General features: G+C 36.8%; 1 protein-coding gene across 1 annotated transcript in view; it reads right to left on the bottom strand.

Annotated features, from left to right (window-relative positions):
- Positions 1 to 15,932, bottom strand: part of TDRD1 (tudor domain containing 1) — a gene marked incomplete at its 5' end in the record, with an annotated part of 53,121 nt that overhangs the window by 5,934 nt on the left and 31,255 nt on the right. The window contains 10 exons of the mRNA XM_038579234.1: positions 2,443 to 2,559; positions 3,663 to 3,782; positions 4,692 to 4,967; positions 6,625 to 6,795; positions 7,536 to 7,646; positions 10,517 to 10,654; positions 11,029 to 11,271; positions 13,035 to 13,205; positions 14,092 to 14,199; positions 14,323 to 14,490. Coding sequence (XP_038435162.1) covers positions 2,443 to 2,559; positions 3,663 to 3,782; positions 4,692 to 4,967; positions 6,625 to 6,795; positions 7,536 to 7,646; positions 10,517 to 10,654; positions 11,029 to 11,271; positions 13,035 to 13,205; positions 14,092 to 14,199; positions 14,323 to 14,490 — 1,623 coding nt within the window. The remainder of the gene's footprint in view (positions 1 to 2,442; positions 2,560 to 3,662; positions 3,783 to 4,691; positions 4,968 to 6,624; positions 6,796 to 7,535; positions 7,647 to 10,516; positions 10,655 to 11,028; positions 11,272 to 13,034; positions 13,206 to 14,091; positions 14,200 to 14,322; positions 14,491 to 15,932) is intronic.

Raw genomic sequence — 15,932 nt, 5'->3', positions numbered from 1 at the left:
TCCAACGTGACAGAGTAGAACAAAACAGGAACTCAAGAAAACAGGGAGAAGACAGGGACAATTAGAAGAATGATACTAAAATCTGCTAACAAAATCGCCTTTCATCCTTGAAATAAGAGCAAGTCAGCATTAAAGACACACATTTGAAAAAAGAAACAAAAAAGCTACTGAAACTAGATATGTGGTATCAAAAGTGAAATAATAAACTGAAGATAGAATCAAGGAACTCTTATAAAAAACAAAAAAATTGAAAGAGAACAGGAAACTTAGCAGAAGAATTTCAAGTCCAATATTAGAATATTTGGAGTTCCTTGGGGTACCTGGGTGGCTCAGTCAAATATCTGACTCTTGGTTTTTAACTCAGGTCACAATCTCAGGGTCTTGAGATTGAGCCCTGTGTGGGCTCCATGCTCAGCAGGGGGTCTGCTTGAGATTCTCTCTATCCCTCTCTCCCTCTACTCCCTCCCCATTGTTCTCTCTCCAAAATAAATCTTAAAAAAAAAAAAAAAGATTATCTGGAGTTTCTAACAGAATAGGAAATGAAAGAAGGTAATAAAAAAAATTTCAGAAAAATTTCTCAAAACCGAAGCTCATCAATTTCTAGACTTAAGGGCCCACCCAGTATGAGTGCCCAACACAATAGTGAAAACTAGTACCAAGTCACATTATGAATTTCAAAACATGTAATAAAGAGATTACCAACAGTTCCAGAAAGGGGAAAATAAAATACAAAGTTTGGAGACTCTAAATGACCTCTCTCTTAACCAGCAACATCAACAGCTAAAAAACAATAAAAGCAGGACACATGGCTGGCTGAGTTAGTGGAGCTTGAGGCTCCGGATCTTGGGGTTGTGATTTCAAGCCCCATGCTGGGTGTAGAGATTACTTAAAAATAAAAAATCTTAAAATAACAAAAGCAATGTTTTCAAAATTTTAAGGGAAAGATGATTTCCAATCTAGAATTCTGTATCTAGGCAAGCTATTAATTAACTATCAGGGTAAAATCAACATTTTTTCAAACATGGAAGTACATGGGGAGATAACAGAAAATTTATCTTACACGTACCTTTTTCAGCTTCTGGAGGATGGGATATAACCAAATATTATAATAAATCCAAAGTAAGGATTTCAGAAAACAAGGTGACACGAGGAAGGGAGAAACGGAGCCAACATGGTGGGATGGGAGAGAAATCTAAACACAAGGGAGTGGTGTTGAAACAACCCCAATATGATGATGAAGGAAAACTTCCAGGGTGATCACTCAAGTCTGGAGAACAAGCAGTCTAGATAGGAGGTTAGAAGGCTGCAAGCACTAGCAATGTAATAAAAGCTGACAAAGTACATGAAGTGTTCACTAGGAGAATTTATTTTTTAAATAATTTTATTTATTTATTAATGAGAGAGAGAGAGAGAGAAGCAAGTTCCATGGAGGGAGCCCGACATGGGACTCAATCCCGGGTCTCCAGGATCAGGCCCTGGGTTCAAGGCAGCGCTAAACCACTGAGCCACCTGGGCTGCCCTCAATAGGAGAATTTATACCAATGCAGAGAACTGGAGATAATCAGTGAGAATATACAAAACACTAATAACAACAAAGGCTGCAAAAGAGATACGTAACCATGAATCTCATAGGTCATGGTATACTATGTAGCTAGGCTGTGAATAGTGTTTATGCAATTCCAATAAAGTAATTGTAAATACTCATCTAACCAAAAATTGCGACACATTTCTATCAGGAAGAAAGGGAGGGAAAGTATAGATCCAGGTATCATACAAAAGAAAAGCAAAACTAAAAATACATTTAACTGTGTATCTAAATTTAAAGATTTTTTAAATGAATTCCATGTGGGCAACAGATCAAAAGCATTTTAAATCCATTGCTGGCAAGAGAAAGATGACATGGGCCCACTCACAAACTTTTGGTACATATGGACATTTCCTTAAGATGCCTACAGACCAATATGCTTCTGAAATTTACAAAACAATTTACATCCTTTGACTCAGGAATTCCTCAAATTTCTGTCCAAGAATTTTTACTCTAAGTATTATTTTTATTCCTAAAACATATTTGTTAACTTTTAATATGAAATATTAAACAACAGGATAATGGCTAAAGCATACCTGATTTAACAAGTCTAAGGCACTCATTCTTTTAGCAAATTCATAAAGTTCTATAAATTATTTGCAATTCCTCCACATATATTATCAGTCCACCATATAGAGTTATCTAAAGCTAATTATCTAGAAATACTGATAGATTTGTAAATATCTACCTATATCCTTACCTAAATATAATCTATAATTATAGAACAGAGAAGCTAAATGACCCCAACACATGAATCAAACCTACAATCTTGCTGTTAATCTAACAAAATACACAAAATTTCATCTAAAAGAGAACCAAATAATTCCTCTTTAATATTTTACCTAAAAGAACCTTACTTGTGTATTTGGCACAGCACACATCTCCAATTTTGGGTCTGTAAGACAATTGGCTTTTCTGAGTATTGCAATATTCTAACAATTCAGCTGTCAATATATTCAATCTTTCCTGATCTCCTGAAACATAAGAAGGCGATCTTTTGTGAAGAAATTTGCAGTGCTGTTTAGACAGTATATAAAAAGAATGTCAAATTGAATCACTAAAAAACAAAATCTGTTTACATTTATATTTTAAGAATATATAAAACCAATAGTGCTTACCTTATACAAAAGGGATGTAATACTGGGAGGGAGTAAGAAGGAAGCCTCTGGACAGCTAACTTCTAGATCAGGGTGGTTGTACCAATGTGTTCATACTACAGAAACTTATTAAGTCATCCTTTGACAATTTTTCGGTATACTTTTCATTTCGGTATGTTACAGTTAATAAGATAAAATGAAATATTTCCAATTCATCAGGATTCAATAACCCTAAGTCCCTGCTTTCCACTACACAAATTAAAGATGATTATTTGGATCCCAGAGATAGATTTAAGAGCACTTGTTGGCATCACAATTTGTGGTTTGACCATTTGAAACAAAGATTCACTTTCTCAGCCTTCAAGTACCTGCAATTATGTTGAATAGCCATCATCCACCTTGCATTAACTCTCCTTCTGACACTACTAGGATAAACTCAAATATATTGAAGAGATTTCTTAATTATAAACTTCCACGAAACAAGAAAGAAAACATTTATATGCTACTTTACTAAGGAGTAGGTCCAGTATAAAACATTTCTCTAAGTTTCTAAGCTATAAAAACACTGATTATAGACTGATTACAAAGTATTTTCAATATACCAAAATTTTTTTAAAAGGTCATAGAAGGTTAGCTTTGTAAATGCAATTCAACATAGATAGTATCTATTTTTGTGGTGGTATATTTTTTAAAAATAAATTATACAGTGGTTAAGGACACCATTTCCTTATAAAAAGCTGTAGATTTGACTGTGTTGGGTAGGTGCTAAATGCAAAAGCATTTCCCTTCATGCTCTCATTTGTGTTTGTATAACTAAATATGCCTGAAATGTTATAATGGCCAATTTTTCCTTAAAACACTGCACAAAACAAAAATCACTAGCCTTCCCTTCTCTATCACTTCCTAAAGGGTTCAGATAAGCATTTTATTATACAGTTAAAAAGATGAGCATAAATGTGTCTCAAATTTTGGTTTCTTACCTGGCATCTCACTTGGTAGAGCATAAAATAAATGTGGGCTTACAATTTCTAATATGCTTGCTTGTACAGTTTTATTAACTGGCAATTCTATCGTCCTCCACTGCTCAGCTAAAGAGACGGCTGAAAACATACAAAACAGATCTTGTATAAAACAGATCAAAGTTGTTTTTCTCTCCCAGTTATATATTTAATCACTTAATTTATTCATCAACTAATAACGTTCACAAATCTCTAAAATGACAATCTGTATTTTCACAAAAACAATCTATTCAATTTGAGGGATTCTGTTAAAAAAAAAAAGTCCAACCAGGATCCCTGGGTGGCGCAGAGGTTTAGCACCTGCCTTTGGCCCAGGGCACGATCCTGGAGACCCGGGATCGAATCCCACGTCGGGTTCCGGTACATGGAGCCTGCTTCTCCCTCTGCCTGTGTCTCTGCACCCCCCTCTCTATCATAAATAAATTTTAAAAAAAAATTTAAAAAAAAAGTCCAACCTAGAATGAGAATTTTTGACCTACCACACTCCATTTCTAAAGTATATTAAAGTATATTTAATGTAGTATATTTCCATTTCTGTAAGTATATTTAATTTAACTCTTATAAATGATTCACTTTAGGGGCTATATAATTGTATGATGCAAGATTATCTGATAAATAATTACAGTGTTTAATAAAGCCATGTTTCAATAAATACTATTTTTTTAAAGACATTAATTTGAGAGAGAATGTGCATGTGCAGGAGGAGCAGAGGAGGAGACTCCATGCTGAGCACAGAGCCCAATGTAGGACTTAATGTCCAGGCCCGGAGATCCCTCCCAGCCAGAGCTGAAAACAAGAGTCAAACGCTCAACCGACTGTACCACTCAGCCACCCAAATAAATACTAATTTTAATAACCTATTATTAACCTACTTCCACAAGCACGTATTCCTACGGAAAAACTGCATCACTTGGATAGAAAAAGTTTTGTAGCCTCCAAAAGCAAAGGATAACATAAATTTAAATAACAAATCAATGGTTTAAATGTTACCTTGAAGCCCCATGACATCAACTTGAAGATTATATTTACCCACAGATCTATTATTTGTCATGTCTTTACGTGGTGAGCTAGTTCTTAAAACCAGATATTCATCAATCAGAACATCATTAATTATTCTGGGGTAAGAAGTGGAGAGATCAGTGAGCTTGATTCCCAATCCCTGTCCAGTGATTTCAACCACTCGGGCTTGGAGTTTTATCCCTGCAACGCACATCTGAAATCTTGCTATGGCTTCTTCAGTCCAATGCTTGTTTCTAGGCTGTATATCTGGCAAATAAGAATAGCATTAAAAAGAATTCTGTGCCCAAGCTGCATTTTTGCTTCAACAGCGTCTGGAACTGGCCTTGACCAGTTTGGGCCAGGCATTTTGAATATCTTTTTTCAATGTTCAATTACATTTCTACACCTTTCATGCCTGAGTTACATATAACACATTGGTAAACATACTAACTGGAGTTTTAGGAGGCTCAGAAACTTCCCTTACTTTCCCCACTAGTGTATCTTTACCTGGCATTTTTCCAATAGGCAAAAATATGGTTAAAAGCCATCACTGTACTCTGTTACACAGACAATGATGAGTTACTAATTATTCTGGTAGAAGACATCAGCCATACATTTTCACTTCTCTGGACAGTTTTCTAATGATTTCAAAATGTTAAACAACCAAAAATTATTTTTCTGATAATTTTGGTTTATCCCCTTATTTTTATAATAGTAATCCTCAAACTTGAGTGTGCATCTGGATTACCTACAGGGCTCATTAAAACAGATTTCAGGGCCATATTCTAGAATTTCCAATTTAGTGGATCTTGGTTGGGAACTAAGAATCTGCAGTTTAAGTTCTCAAGTTGATGCTGCTTGTCCGGAGGCCACATTTTTTTTTTTTTTTTTTTTTAACATGGAGGCCACATCTTAAGCACAGACATAAAACATGGTAATTAAAAATGATCTGAAACATATTTAGTTAAGTAGAAAGAAAACATGCAAAAGGAAAGATAAAAAGCATCTATGCTTCCAGACATAAGCACTATTAACATTTTGTTATCAAATATTCCATAATTTTCATGTGCATATGCAAAGAAACCTTTGCAATAATAACAGCTATTATGGATATAATGCCAGGTAGCGTTAAGTGCTTTATATTTTTATCTCTTCTATTCTTAATGACTCTTTGAGGAAGAGGATAGAAACAGATGAGAAAACAGATGCACCAGAGACTTTGAATCACTTGCTAAGATTCTCACAGTAGGTAGGAGAGTAGGTTCCAGAGCCTGTCCTTATAATTATAATGCTGTCCTGTATCTCTTTTGTAACTTGCATGCTTCATGTACCTCATGAACAATTCTTTACATTAATAATACTTGGTTAACATCCCTTTAATTTCTGGGTGATAAGAGGAAACAATTAAAATCAAACTCTGCATGCCAGAAAAATTGTTTCTAAGCATTCATTTAGCCCTCACAACAATCAACTGAAATAGGTGTTACTATTGTCAATTATATGGATCATCATCTAACCAATCCTCTGTAATTGGCTTTTTAGGTGGTTTTGCTATTATTAACAGAAGTATAATGAATTTCCTTGTAGGTAAACTTTGAAATTCCAAGATCATGTCTTTGGGAATAAATTGTTATGAGTAAAAATGTGGAAACAAAAAGGAATATTTGAAACTCTTAAGTCTTGCAAAATGCCTGCAAGAAAACACACTGGTTTTTACTCTCAAGCACAGAAAAGTAGCTGCTTCCCTACTTTAACATCAATACTGAACATTTCAGCAAATACCTTCAAAAATACATTTCTAAATGTTATAATATGAAGCAGGATCTTCTAATTCAAATGTAAAATTATAAATGTTAATACTTAAAAGTCCATATACTCTAAGAATTAGAAAACAGTTGAGAAAGTTTCTTATTCTGCACCATACCTACTAACCAGCACCGTATCCCTTGAAATGGAAGTTTTAAAAATTTGGATGGGATCATTTGGAGTTCATCTGCAGTAACTTCTTCCATGTTCCCATAATCCACAAAATGGACTTTAATGTTTCCATCTGCTAAGATTTCCTTGACTAAAGCACGATACCAATTACCATCACCTATATTTAACACAAAGTTTGTAACATGGAACATTATTTCCCTTCTATTAACATTTGAACTTTCAATCTTCAACAACAACAAAAAACTTGTGTCTAAAGTAACCAAATAAATTTGCTCTCTTCTCCAGATGATGACTTTATTTTTCATTCAGAAATCCCCAGGTGAGTTCTCAAAATCCATTTTTAGAATACATCCAAAATTTTTACAGCACAACTTTAACATCAGATATAAATTAAATATTTCATTTATCACTCATCCAATAATTAAGAACATGAAAGTGAATGGAAGACTTCATAACCTTGAACATATCTGTCATCTGGACGCCTTATAATACTCTCGTAACTAAGGACAAATTTTTTTTTTTACTGGTTTTAGTAAAATAATACAAAAACTCATACAGTGAAATTAAAGTGTTTAATAAAATACACTTTCACACTAAACATGCATGGGGTGACCAGAAGAAACAATGAACCTGCAGTGAACAGGTTCCCTGTTACCTAACTTTAATATCAGAAATTTTGAAAGAAAAGCATTTAACAAAATTTAACAGAGCTGAGGTAATAAAATTTCATTTGTTACAAAGAGAAGACAAAACATGGTATTCTAAGCATCCATTTAGTCTTGATTGTGAGAAATATTTGCTTAAATATAAGGAGGAAAATACGCATTAAAAATAAGAGCTCAATGTCAGGAAACAGAAATTTCTATCAAAATCAAGACTGTTTCAACTGCAACTTACCTGCAAAAGAAGCACAACATGGTCTCCCTATTTCTGCCTTAAAATCACTGGGCACCTTCTGCTGGCAATATTCTGCTAATGACTTGTTCAAATCATTGAGTTTCCTTAAGGCTGAAAACAATACACATATCACATTCAATATTTAAAAAGCATGCAGAATACAGATTTTCCTTTAAAGTTAGGAAATGTTTTGATCATACAGTCTCAGGTACATTCCCAAACAACTATTAAGTATAGACGAGATGCTTTTCTCTTTTCCTTATTAAAAAGTTAACTGGGAAAATAAGTCATTATTAGTTCATGCTCTTGGTAACCCCCTACTATGGCACTATTACCAGCCTATCAGAGCATGCACACAAGCCTGTACAGAATGTGACATACAAGCTGTCCTGAAGGAGGACACATAATTACTATGTGGACGCACAGATGTCTGCTAAGGAAATTTAGAGGGCTGACTTATGTGTGCTAAGCTTTTATAGGAAATAGGAGAGACAAGGAGAGGGTACTCCAGAAGGAAGAAATGGCTCTGAGGTAAAGTATACAATTAAGCAGTCAAAACTTACTCGGAGGGAGCAGTTTGGCAAAGTAGGGAAATGGAAGGTGAATCACTCAAACACACCAGCCAGAAGCTGGAGAGCTTTAAAATGCTGAAGGGTGCCTAGGTGGCTCAGTCAGTTAAGCATCCAATTCTTGATTTCAGCTCAGGTCATTATCTCAGGGTCTTAAGACAGATCCTCCCCCCCACCCTTCTGGCTCCCTGTTCAGCTCAGAGAATGCTTCTCTCCCTCTTCTTCTCCCTCTGCCCCTCACCTGGCTCACACACTCTTTCTTAAATTTAAAAATTAATCTTTAAAAAAAAAAAGAAAAGAAAAAACTATGTAAATTTGCCTCTCAGTCCAAGACCTAGTGGAGAATGAAAGTGCATAAGTCATTTACAGTATTTTACCATTTAAGCAAACAGGGATACATACATTCACACAAGCATATGTAGACTACCCTTCTTTTTTCTTTTTGCATAGATTTTTTAAAAAATTTATTTATTCATTCATGACAGACACGGAGAGAAAGAGGCAGAGACACAGACAGAGGGAGAAGCTCCCTCCAAAGAGGGAGCCTGATGTGGGAGTCGACCCCGGGTCTCCAGGATCACACTGAAGGCGGCACTAACTGCTGAGCCACCCGGGCTGCCCTCATAGACTACTAAAAAGATATTTAGAAAATTGAGAGAGGGACTGAGAAACTTACTTCCCACTATATACTCTTTTTAATTTTTGAATTTCGTACAATATGCTTGTATAATCACCTATGAAAATAAAAACTTCAAAAATTTTTAATTTTATATGAAATCGTGGCCTATCTACCAGATGATTCCAAAAGGAGGAATGACAATCTCACAAACTGGGAACCAGATAGGGACGTAGGCACCTAGTTTAAAGTCCCCAAGTGACAGAGAAGAAAATCAAGGTTTAGAAATGTTAAAATTAATAATGCCTATCAGAATACCTCAAAAAAAAAGAAGGAAAATACAAGTGTGAGAATGTGGAGCAGCTAAAACTCTCAAACTGACAACTGTCATAATCACCATGGAAACTTTTTAGCATTCATTGGTCAAAGCTGAAAATATATATGCCCTTTAGGATATGGCCAGTAATTTCATTCCTGGGTATATATTCAAAAGAAACACATATACACATGCACCAAATTTGCATGGAAATGTTTATACCAATATAATTTTATAGCTCAGAACTAGAAATAACCCATGTCTAACTTTATAAAAGAAACAAATTTGCAATACAGTCAATGTGACAAGAAACAGGATACTGCTACATGTAAAAATGAAGAAATGACCTCACAAACAATGTGAAAAAAGATGACAAGGCACACAGGAGTACGTATTGTATGATTACATTTATGTAAAGTTCAAAACCAGGAAAAACTATGCTATTAGAAGGCAGGAGAGCATTAACTTTTTTTTTTTTTTTAATTTAGGATAGTCACAGAGAGAGAGAGAGAGAGAGGCAGAGACATAGGCAGAGGGAGAAGCAGGCTCCATGCACCGAGAGCCCGATGTGGGACTCGATCCCGGGTCTCCAGGATCACGCCCTGGGCCAAAGGCAGGCGCCAAACCGCTGGGCCACCCAGGGATCCCAAGCATTAACTTTTTAAAGTGAAGGTGTAGTCATCAAAAGAGGCACACGGAGGTTTGAAACTTCTGGATTACTGGTAATGCTTCACTTCTTGACCAAGATATTGGTTATTCAGGGTTTTGCCTTAGTGTAGTAATAACACATTATCACAACGTGCACTTATATAGATGAACGTTATGCTTTAATAAAATCAACCATTATATTTAATTTTCAAAAATGAATTTAAGGGACACCTGGGTGGCTCAGTGGTTGAGCATCTGCCTTTGGCTCAGGGTGTGATCCCAGGGTCCTGAAATTGAATCCCACATCAGGTTCTCCATAGGGAACCTGCTTCTCCCTCTGCCTATGTCTCTGCCCTTCTCTCTGGGTCTCTCATGAGTTAAAAAAAATAAAGAATTTAAAACACATTCTGTGGAATCCAAACTGATTTGATTACTAAGAGATTTTTTAAAAAGATTTTTATTTATTTATTCATGAGAAACAGAGAGAGAGAGAGAGGCAGAGACACAGGCAGAGGGAGAAGCAGGCTCCATACAGGGAACCTGACGTGGGACTCAATCCTGGGTCTCCAGGATCACACCCTGGGCTGAAGGCGGCGCTAAACCACTGAGCCACCTGGGCTGCCCTGATTATTAAGAGATTTTTAAAAATAGAAATAATGGCTTAAAATGGAATAAAAAGCAATTAAGTATAACCAAATCTTTCTTGGAAGTAGAAATACCCACTTGACCCTTCTTGAAAAGACAGTACTTCTATTATTCAGTAAACTCCTCTTCAGTTAGAAGCTATACCACTGTATTTGTAAGAAAAAATAAATGAGAGGAGTCCACTTACCATCCTCTTGAAGCACATGGCAATAAAATTCTCCAGGACTGTACATCATACAGACCACAACATCTACTGTTTGGTCAACAGCAAGTTCAACCCATGTCCACTCCAATGGATTTAGTTTTTCTTCTACACCCAAGGGATCTGTGAAAATAAATGAACTTATGCAAAATAGGGTCAAAGTGAGGATAAGAGATGGGGCTGGTGAGGAATCTGCTTTTGAAGAACTGAATTTCCAGTGACTTTTTTTTAGTGACTTTACAGGAAAGTTCATTGGTATTACAGTTAGCCATAACTACACCTCACTGAATTTCAAATTCACATTTCTGACTGATCCTTCAGCTGTAGTGACCCACAGTTGTTTTGCTTTTTTCAGTTTTCCAACATACTCATAATGTATTTAAATGAAGGCTTGATTCAAAAAGACACAACATCCATTCTTTCTGAGAGTGCGAGCATCCGCACATACACAAAACCATCTGAACTCCAGCACATCATCGAGTAGACATTTTACTTACCGTTGGCTTCTTTCATGACACTGGGTTTTTCTGCCAACATCCCTGTCTCCCCAACAGCAAAGCCAGCATCTCTAAGAGCCTGAGCAATGCTGACGTGAGGCGTCACAGATTTATCTACGAGCTCCACCAGGGAGCTGTTTTCCAGCTTGTCTGCCACTCTCACCATGATTATTTTGTTCTGCACAATTTTTTTCATCAGACAAATAGCTTCTGGAGTCCAAATTCCTAATGATGGCTTTACACCTAGCAAGGAATTTTTAAAAGAATATTAAAATCCTTCTTATAACAGGCATTTAGAAATTTAGATCCTAGTTTCCAAAAAGTTAAACCTAAGGAATTTGACAAACACCAAAACCAAAAAGTCCCACCTGAGCAGAAGGATTTTCTAATTAAAATGAAGGCAACATTACAAAGAAAAAGCCTATAGAAAACTGTTGTACTTCTATGTAAACAAACCATAATTCCATCGATATAAAATGTCCAGAAAAGCAAATCTCGAAGACAATAGATGAGTGATTTCCTGGGGTGCTAGGATTAACTACCACCTGGCACAAGAAATTTCATCAGGGTAATGTCTATACAATTCAGTAAATTTACTAAAAATTACTGAATTGTATATACCTAAGACTGAGAATCATAGGTATATAGATTATATCCCAAGAAGTTTAGAAAGTTATAAACAAAAATATCAAACGGTCCAGGAAGAAATACTGGTCCTTACAATGACATAAAAAACATCTGCAGCACTTATTGCAAAGGCACTTGCAAATCAATAACCCAAGGTTATGCCTAGTCTTTTCATAAGAATACAAGTAACTCAGGAAAAAAACGTTCAGCCTCACAGTAATAAAGTAATTGAAATGATTTAGTTTTAACCTCCCAAAACTGCCAACATGAAACAACAAAGAGGTGTATCTATTTGGTGTACAAACACATGAAGGAACGGGTGCCATGCTTGCTACCTTTCTGGTAGATGTGTAAACTAGTTCTACCCTTTTTGGAGAACAATCATAATATATATCAGAAACATGAAAAGAAACATATCCACAGACACCTCCATTTCACCTAAGGAGGAATTTTGTAGAACGACATTTTGCAGCCAATCCTAACGAAAGGATCTTGGACAGGTTGCAAAATGTAGTTAAAAGAACACTGCTATGGGACGCTTGGGTGGCTCAGTGAAGTGTCTGCCTTTGGCTCAGGTCATGACCCCAGGGTCCTGGAATAGGGGTCCATGTCGGGCTCCTCGCTCAGCAGGGAGTCTGCATCTCCCTCTGTGCCACCAACAACCCCGCCCCATCCACTCATGCTTGCTCCCTCTTCCTTGTTCTCTGAAATAAATAAAATCTTAAAAAAAAAAAAATCACTGCTAGTAGCAAAGCCTTGGAAATATCCTTCTGATAATCAGAAAGTACTTTAATTTTGATATATCTGAATGAAGGTTATAGAAGTCAATTTATTAACATGGAAAAAAAGCTCTGGCTCCTGGTGGGATAAATTTTATATACAATAATACTAAGCAGGGACACCTGAGTGGCCTTCAGCTCAGGTTGTGATTCCAGAGTTCCCAGGGTTGAGACTTATATCAGGCTCCCTGTAGAGAGCCTGCTCCTCCCTCTGCCTATGTCCCTGACTCTGTGTCTCTCATGAATAAATAAAAATCTCAAAACAAAATAATCCTAAACATATGTTCATAATGTTCATACTGTTTTAATAAGGTTTTGTCCTACTTTATGTAATGAGTCAGCTTCTATGATATTTATCAATAATGCAGACTCTACGAATAGCAGAAAATAACTTCATAACCACAGATACATTAAACTTATTTATTAGAGAGAGCAAAATAGTCCTGTGTATTTGAAATGTTCTATTAAGGATTATTTTTGCATTAAGAGAAGTTATATCTAAACACATTCTTTTATTTTCTGGGTAGTTTAATCTCAATTCTAATGCTCTTACTTTAGGTTTTAATATTTTAAGAATATGGGGCCACAAAAACATCTTACCTGCCAGCACACACTTTATAGCTTGCATTGGCAATTCCAACAGTTTTGGAGTTATGGGACAAAGTCTCGTCAAACTAAGGATTTCAAAGTTTCCATAATCTACATATCCAACCAGTACAGATTGTTCAGAAGCATAAGCTAAAACAGAGGCACGGTACCACTGATCATCCTCTGAAAAAAGGAGATACTCCATCTCAGATGATTTTTCAGTGCAGATACAAACAAAAACTTTACCTCTCAAATCTAGACATAGTCTTCTGTAGGTCTTACTTTAACAGAATATTAAGCTTTATAGAACAACATATGCTTGGTCAACATTGCTACTTGTGCTTCTCACAAGCCTTCAACTCCTAAAATCTCACCTTTATGCTTATCTTACTAGACCACTCACGTCCTTGGCAGTCATGCCTTACAACATGCTTTGTCTTCCCCACAGACACTTAACTCCTTAGGACAGAGAGCATGTCCAGATCTTGTGAATGAATCCACAATGATGCCTAATCAATACAGGAACAATTTGCTAAGCATCAAGCAGGGCTAATTTTAGAATACCTGGCAGTAGGAGTCAACTAGACTCCACTGACCAGGCAATCAATTTAATGGAGGCACATTTGTGTCTCCCCTTCTTGTATCTCCCCTCTGTGAGGCCAATGACTTCTTTCCCTTCAGCAGAGAAAAAATGAACCCAGTCATCATAGCTGTGCCATGACAGCTCCATGCTTCCAGGCCCTCTTGCTAGTCCCAAGAAAACTGGCGAACACATAACCTTGGAAGATTACATGTTTATATACTGATATAAATGGAATTATCTGCAAAAGTCCACAAAAACTAAAGTGCTAATGAAACAATAGCAACTTCCTTTACCAACTCCTCCAGCATTTACAGGCCTTCTTTCATTACAGAAATTTAATTGTTTCACTGTACATATTTAAAAATATGATTGGTGCACTTTAATACTCAGACTTCGAATGCAGCCATCCAACGCAAACTGAAGATTGTTTCATTTCTTTTTACTTCATTATAAGTTTAAAAAAATTCAGTAATACTCTTCCGTTACCTGAGAATCGTGCACAACAGATATCACCAATGGTTGGATAAAAATCTGAGCGTGGAGACACTTGACCACAGTACTCACTAAGGGATGCCTGAAGTTCAGCGAGCTTATCTGCAGATATAGATCACATCTTAAAATAAATACAAATCTGTAAGTTAACTTCCCTTTCACTTTTTCACTCTCTTGAAGTATATAAGGCTATACTGATAGCACAAAACAAGAAACTTTACTTACGTCCACTCTGTAGCTGTTGACAAAAAAAGTCTTCTGGAGTCTGAATGTGGGCAACCACACCACAGAACTCATCGCCTACATTCAAAGTTAACACTTTTGGGATTAGATCACTTCTGTCTACAACAATTTTGTTTTCAGCTGTCATTTTTCCAACATCCTCAAGGTCATCTTAACAGAAAACAAAAACAAGGCATTTTGGTTTCATTAATCAACATGTGGAGTTTTTCAGGCCCAATCAGGCTCCTTCCATACTATAAGCTACTCTTCCTTCCCAGAACACACTCCCAATCCCCCAGCAACTTCATCATTTCCTGCTCAGTGTGGTGTCACCTTAAAAGGCTTCTCTCCAAACCCAGGTTAGGTGCCTGTCCCAGGTGCTCCCACTGTACTCTGCATGAACTTCCTCCTCATACCATTTTATTATAGTCTCTTCTATGTCTGCACTGACCACAGAATAACCGCCATGAAGGCACCTCCACAGTCCCTCAGTGCAGTAAATGCTGCCCAGAAGATTTTTGTTCCTTCCACGAGATACCTCTGCAACACTTGCTACTATTACTGATGACTGACTCCTAGAAGTACTCACCCTCCTGTTGCTCTGGCAACTTCTTCCCCATCCTTTGTCCACCTCTCCCATCATGGCTTCTCACTTGATGTTGTATGCCCCAGATTTATCTCCCCTTTTCCCCCTCTCTCCACACTCACCCTAAGATGACATCATTTATGGTTTCAACTATGACTACTATCAGACCAGTAAGTATTTGGTATTCTCCAAATGGCAAAGAATTACTGAAAGCTTTTCAGGAGAGCTGTCATACCAAGATTTGTGTTTTGGGGGATATCATGTATGTAGTACTGTAAGAATACAGACAGGAGACAAAAGGTTAAGTCAGAAGGTTCTTGCAATTATCCATAAATGGTAAGGATTCCTCAACTAGAAAAACAGTAAGAAAACAAGTATTTTAAAACAGAAAAGTCTTATACAAAAGATATTCAGGAAGAAGAACCAATAAAGACTTGTCAACCAATCAGACAAAGCAAAGGACAAGAGGTAGGAATAAGGTAGATTTAAAGATGAATCAACCTTTTTTATATAAAAGGATGCATCTGGGCAGCACCAGTGGCTCAGTGGTTTAGCGCCGCCTTCAGCCCAGGATGTGATCCTGGAGACCTGGGATTCAGTCCCACGTCAGGCTCCCTGAATGGATCCTGCATCTTCTCCCTGTGTCTCTGCCTCTGTCTCTCATGAATAATTTTAAAAATCTTTTAAAAAATAATAAAAGGATGCATCTAATCACAGCACCATTAACCTGGCAATCACCTCGGGATGAATAAGCAAGAGACGATGAGGTATGTTCACATCCAAAGTAACTGGCAAAAGGAACAAAGTAAAGAAAAAAACACTACAGTAACACATAAAACTGGGCAATGAGAAAATGAAATGTTGGTAGCAAAACTTCTTGGGGGGTGCCTGATTGGCTCATTCGGTTAAGCGGCTGCTTTTAGCTCAGGTCATGATCCCAGGGTCCTGGGATGGAGCCCCATGGCTGGCTCCCTGCTCAGCGTGGAGTCTGCTTCTCCCTCTGCTGCTCCCCCCTGCTCATGTGCAC

Source organism: Canis lupus, chromosome 28, assembly GCF_011100685.1.
Source record: "Canis lupus familiaris isolate Mischka breed German Shepherd chromosome 28, alternate assembly UU_Cfam_GSD_1.0, whole genome shotgun sequence".
Lineage (NCBI taxonomy): Eukaryota > Metazoa > Chordata > Mammalia > Carnivora > Canidae > Canis > Canis lupus.
The sequence above is the reverse complement of the archived record's forward strand: the minus strand, read 5'-3'. Positions and strand labels throughout refer to the sequence as shown.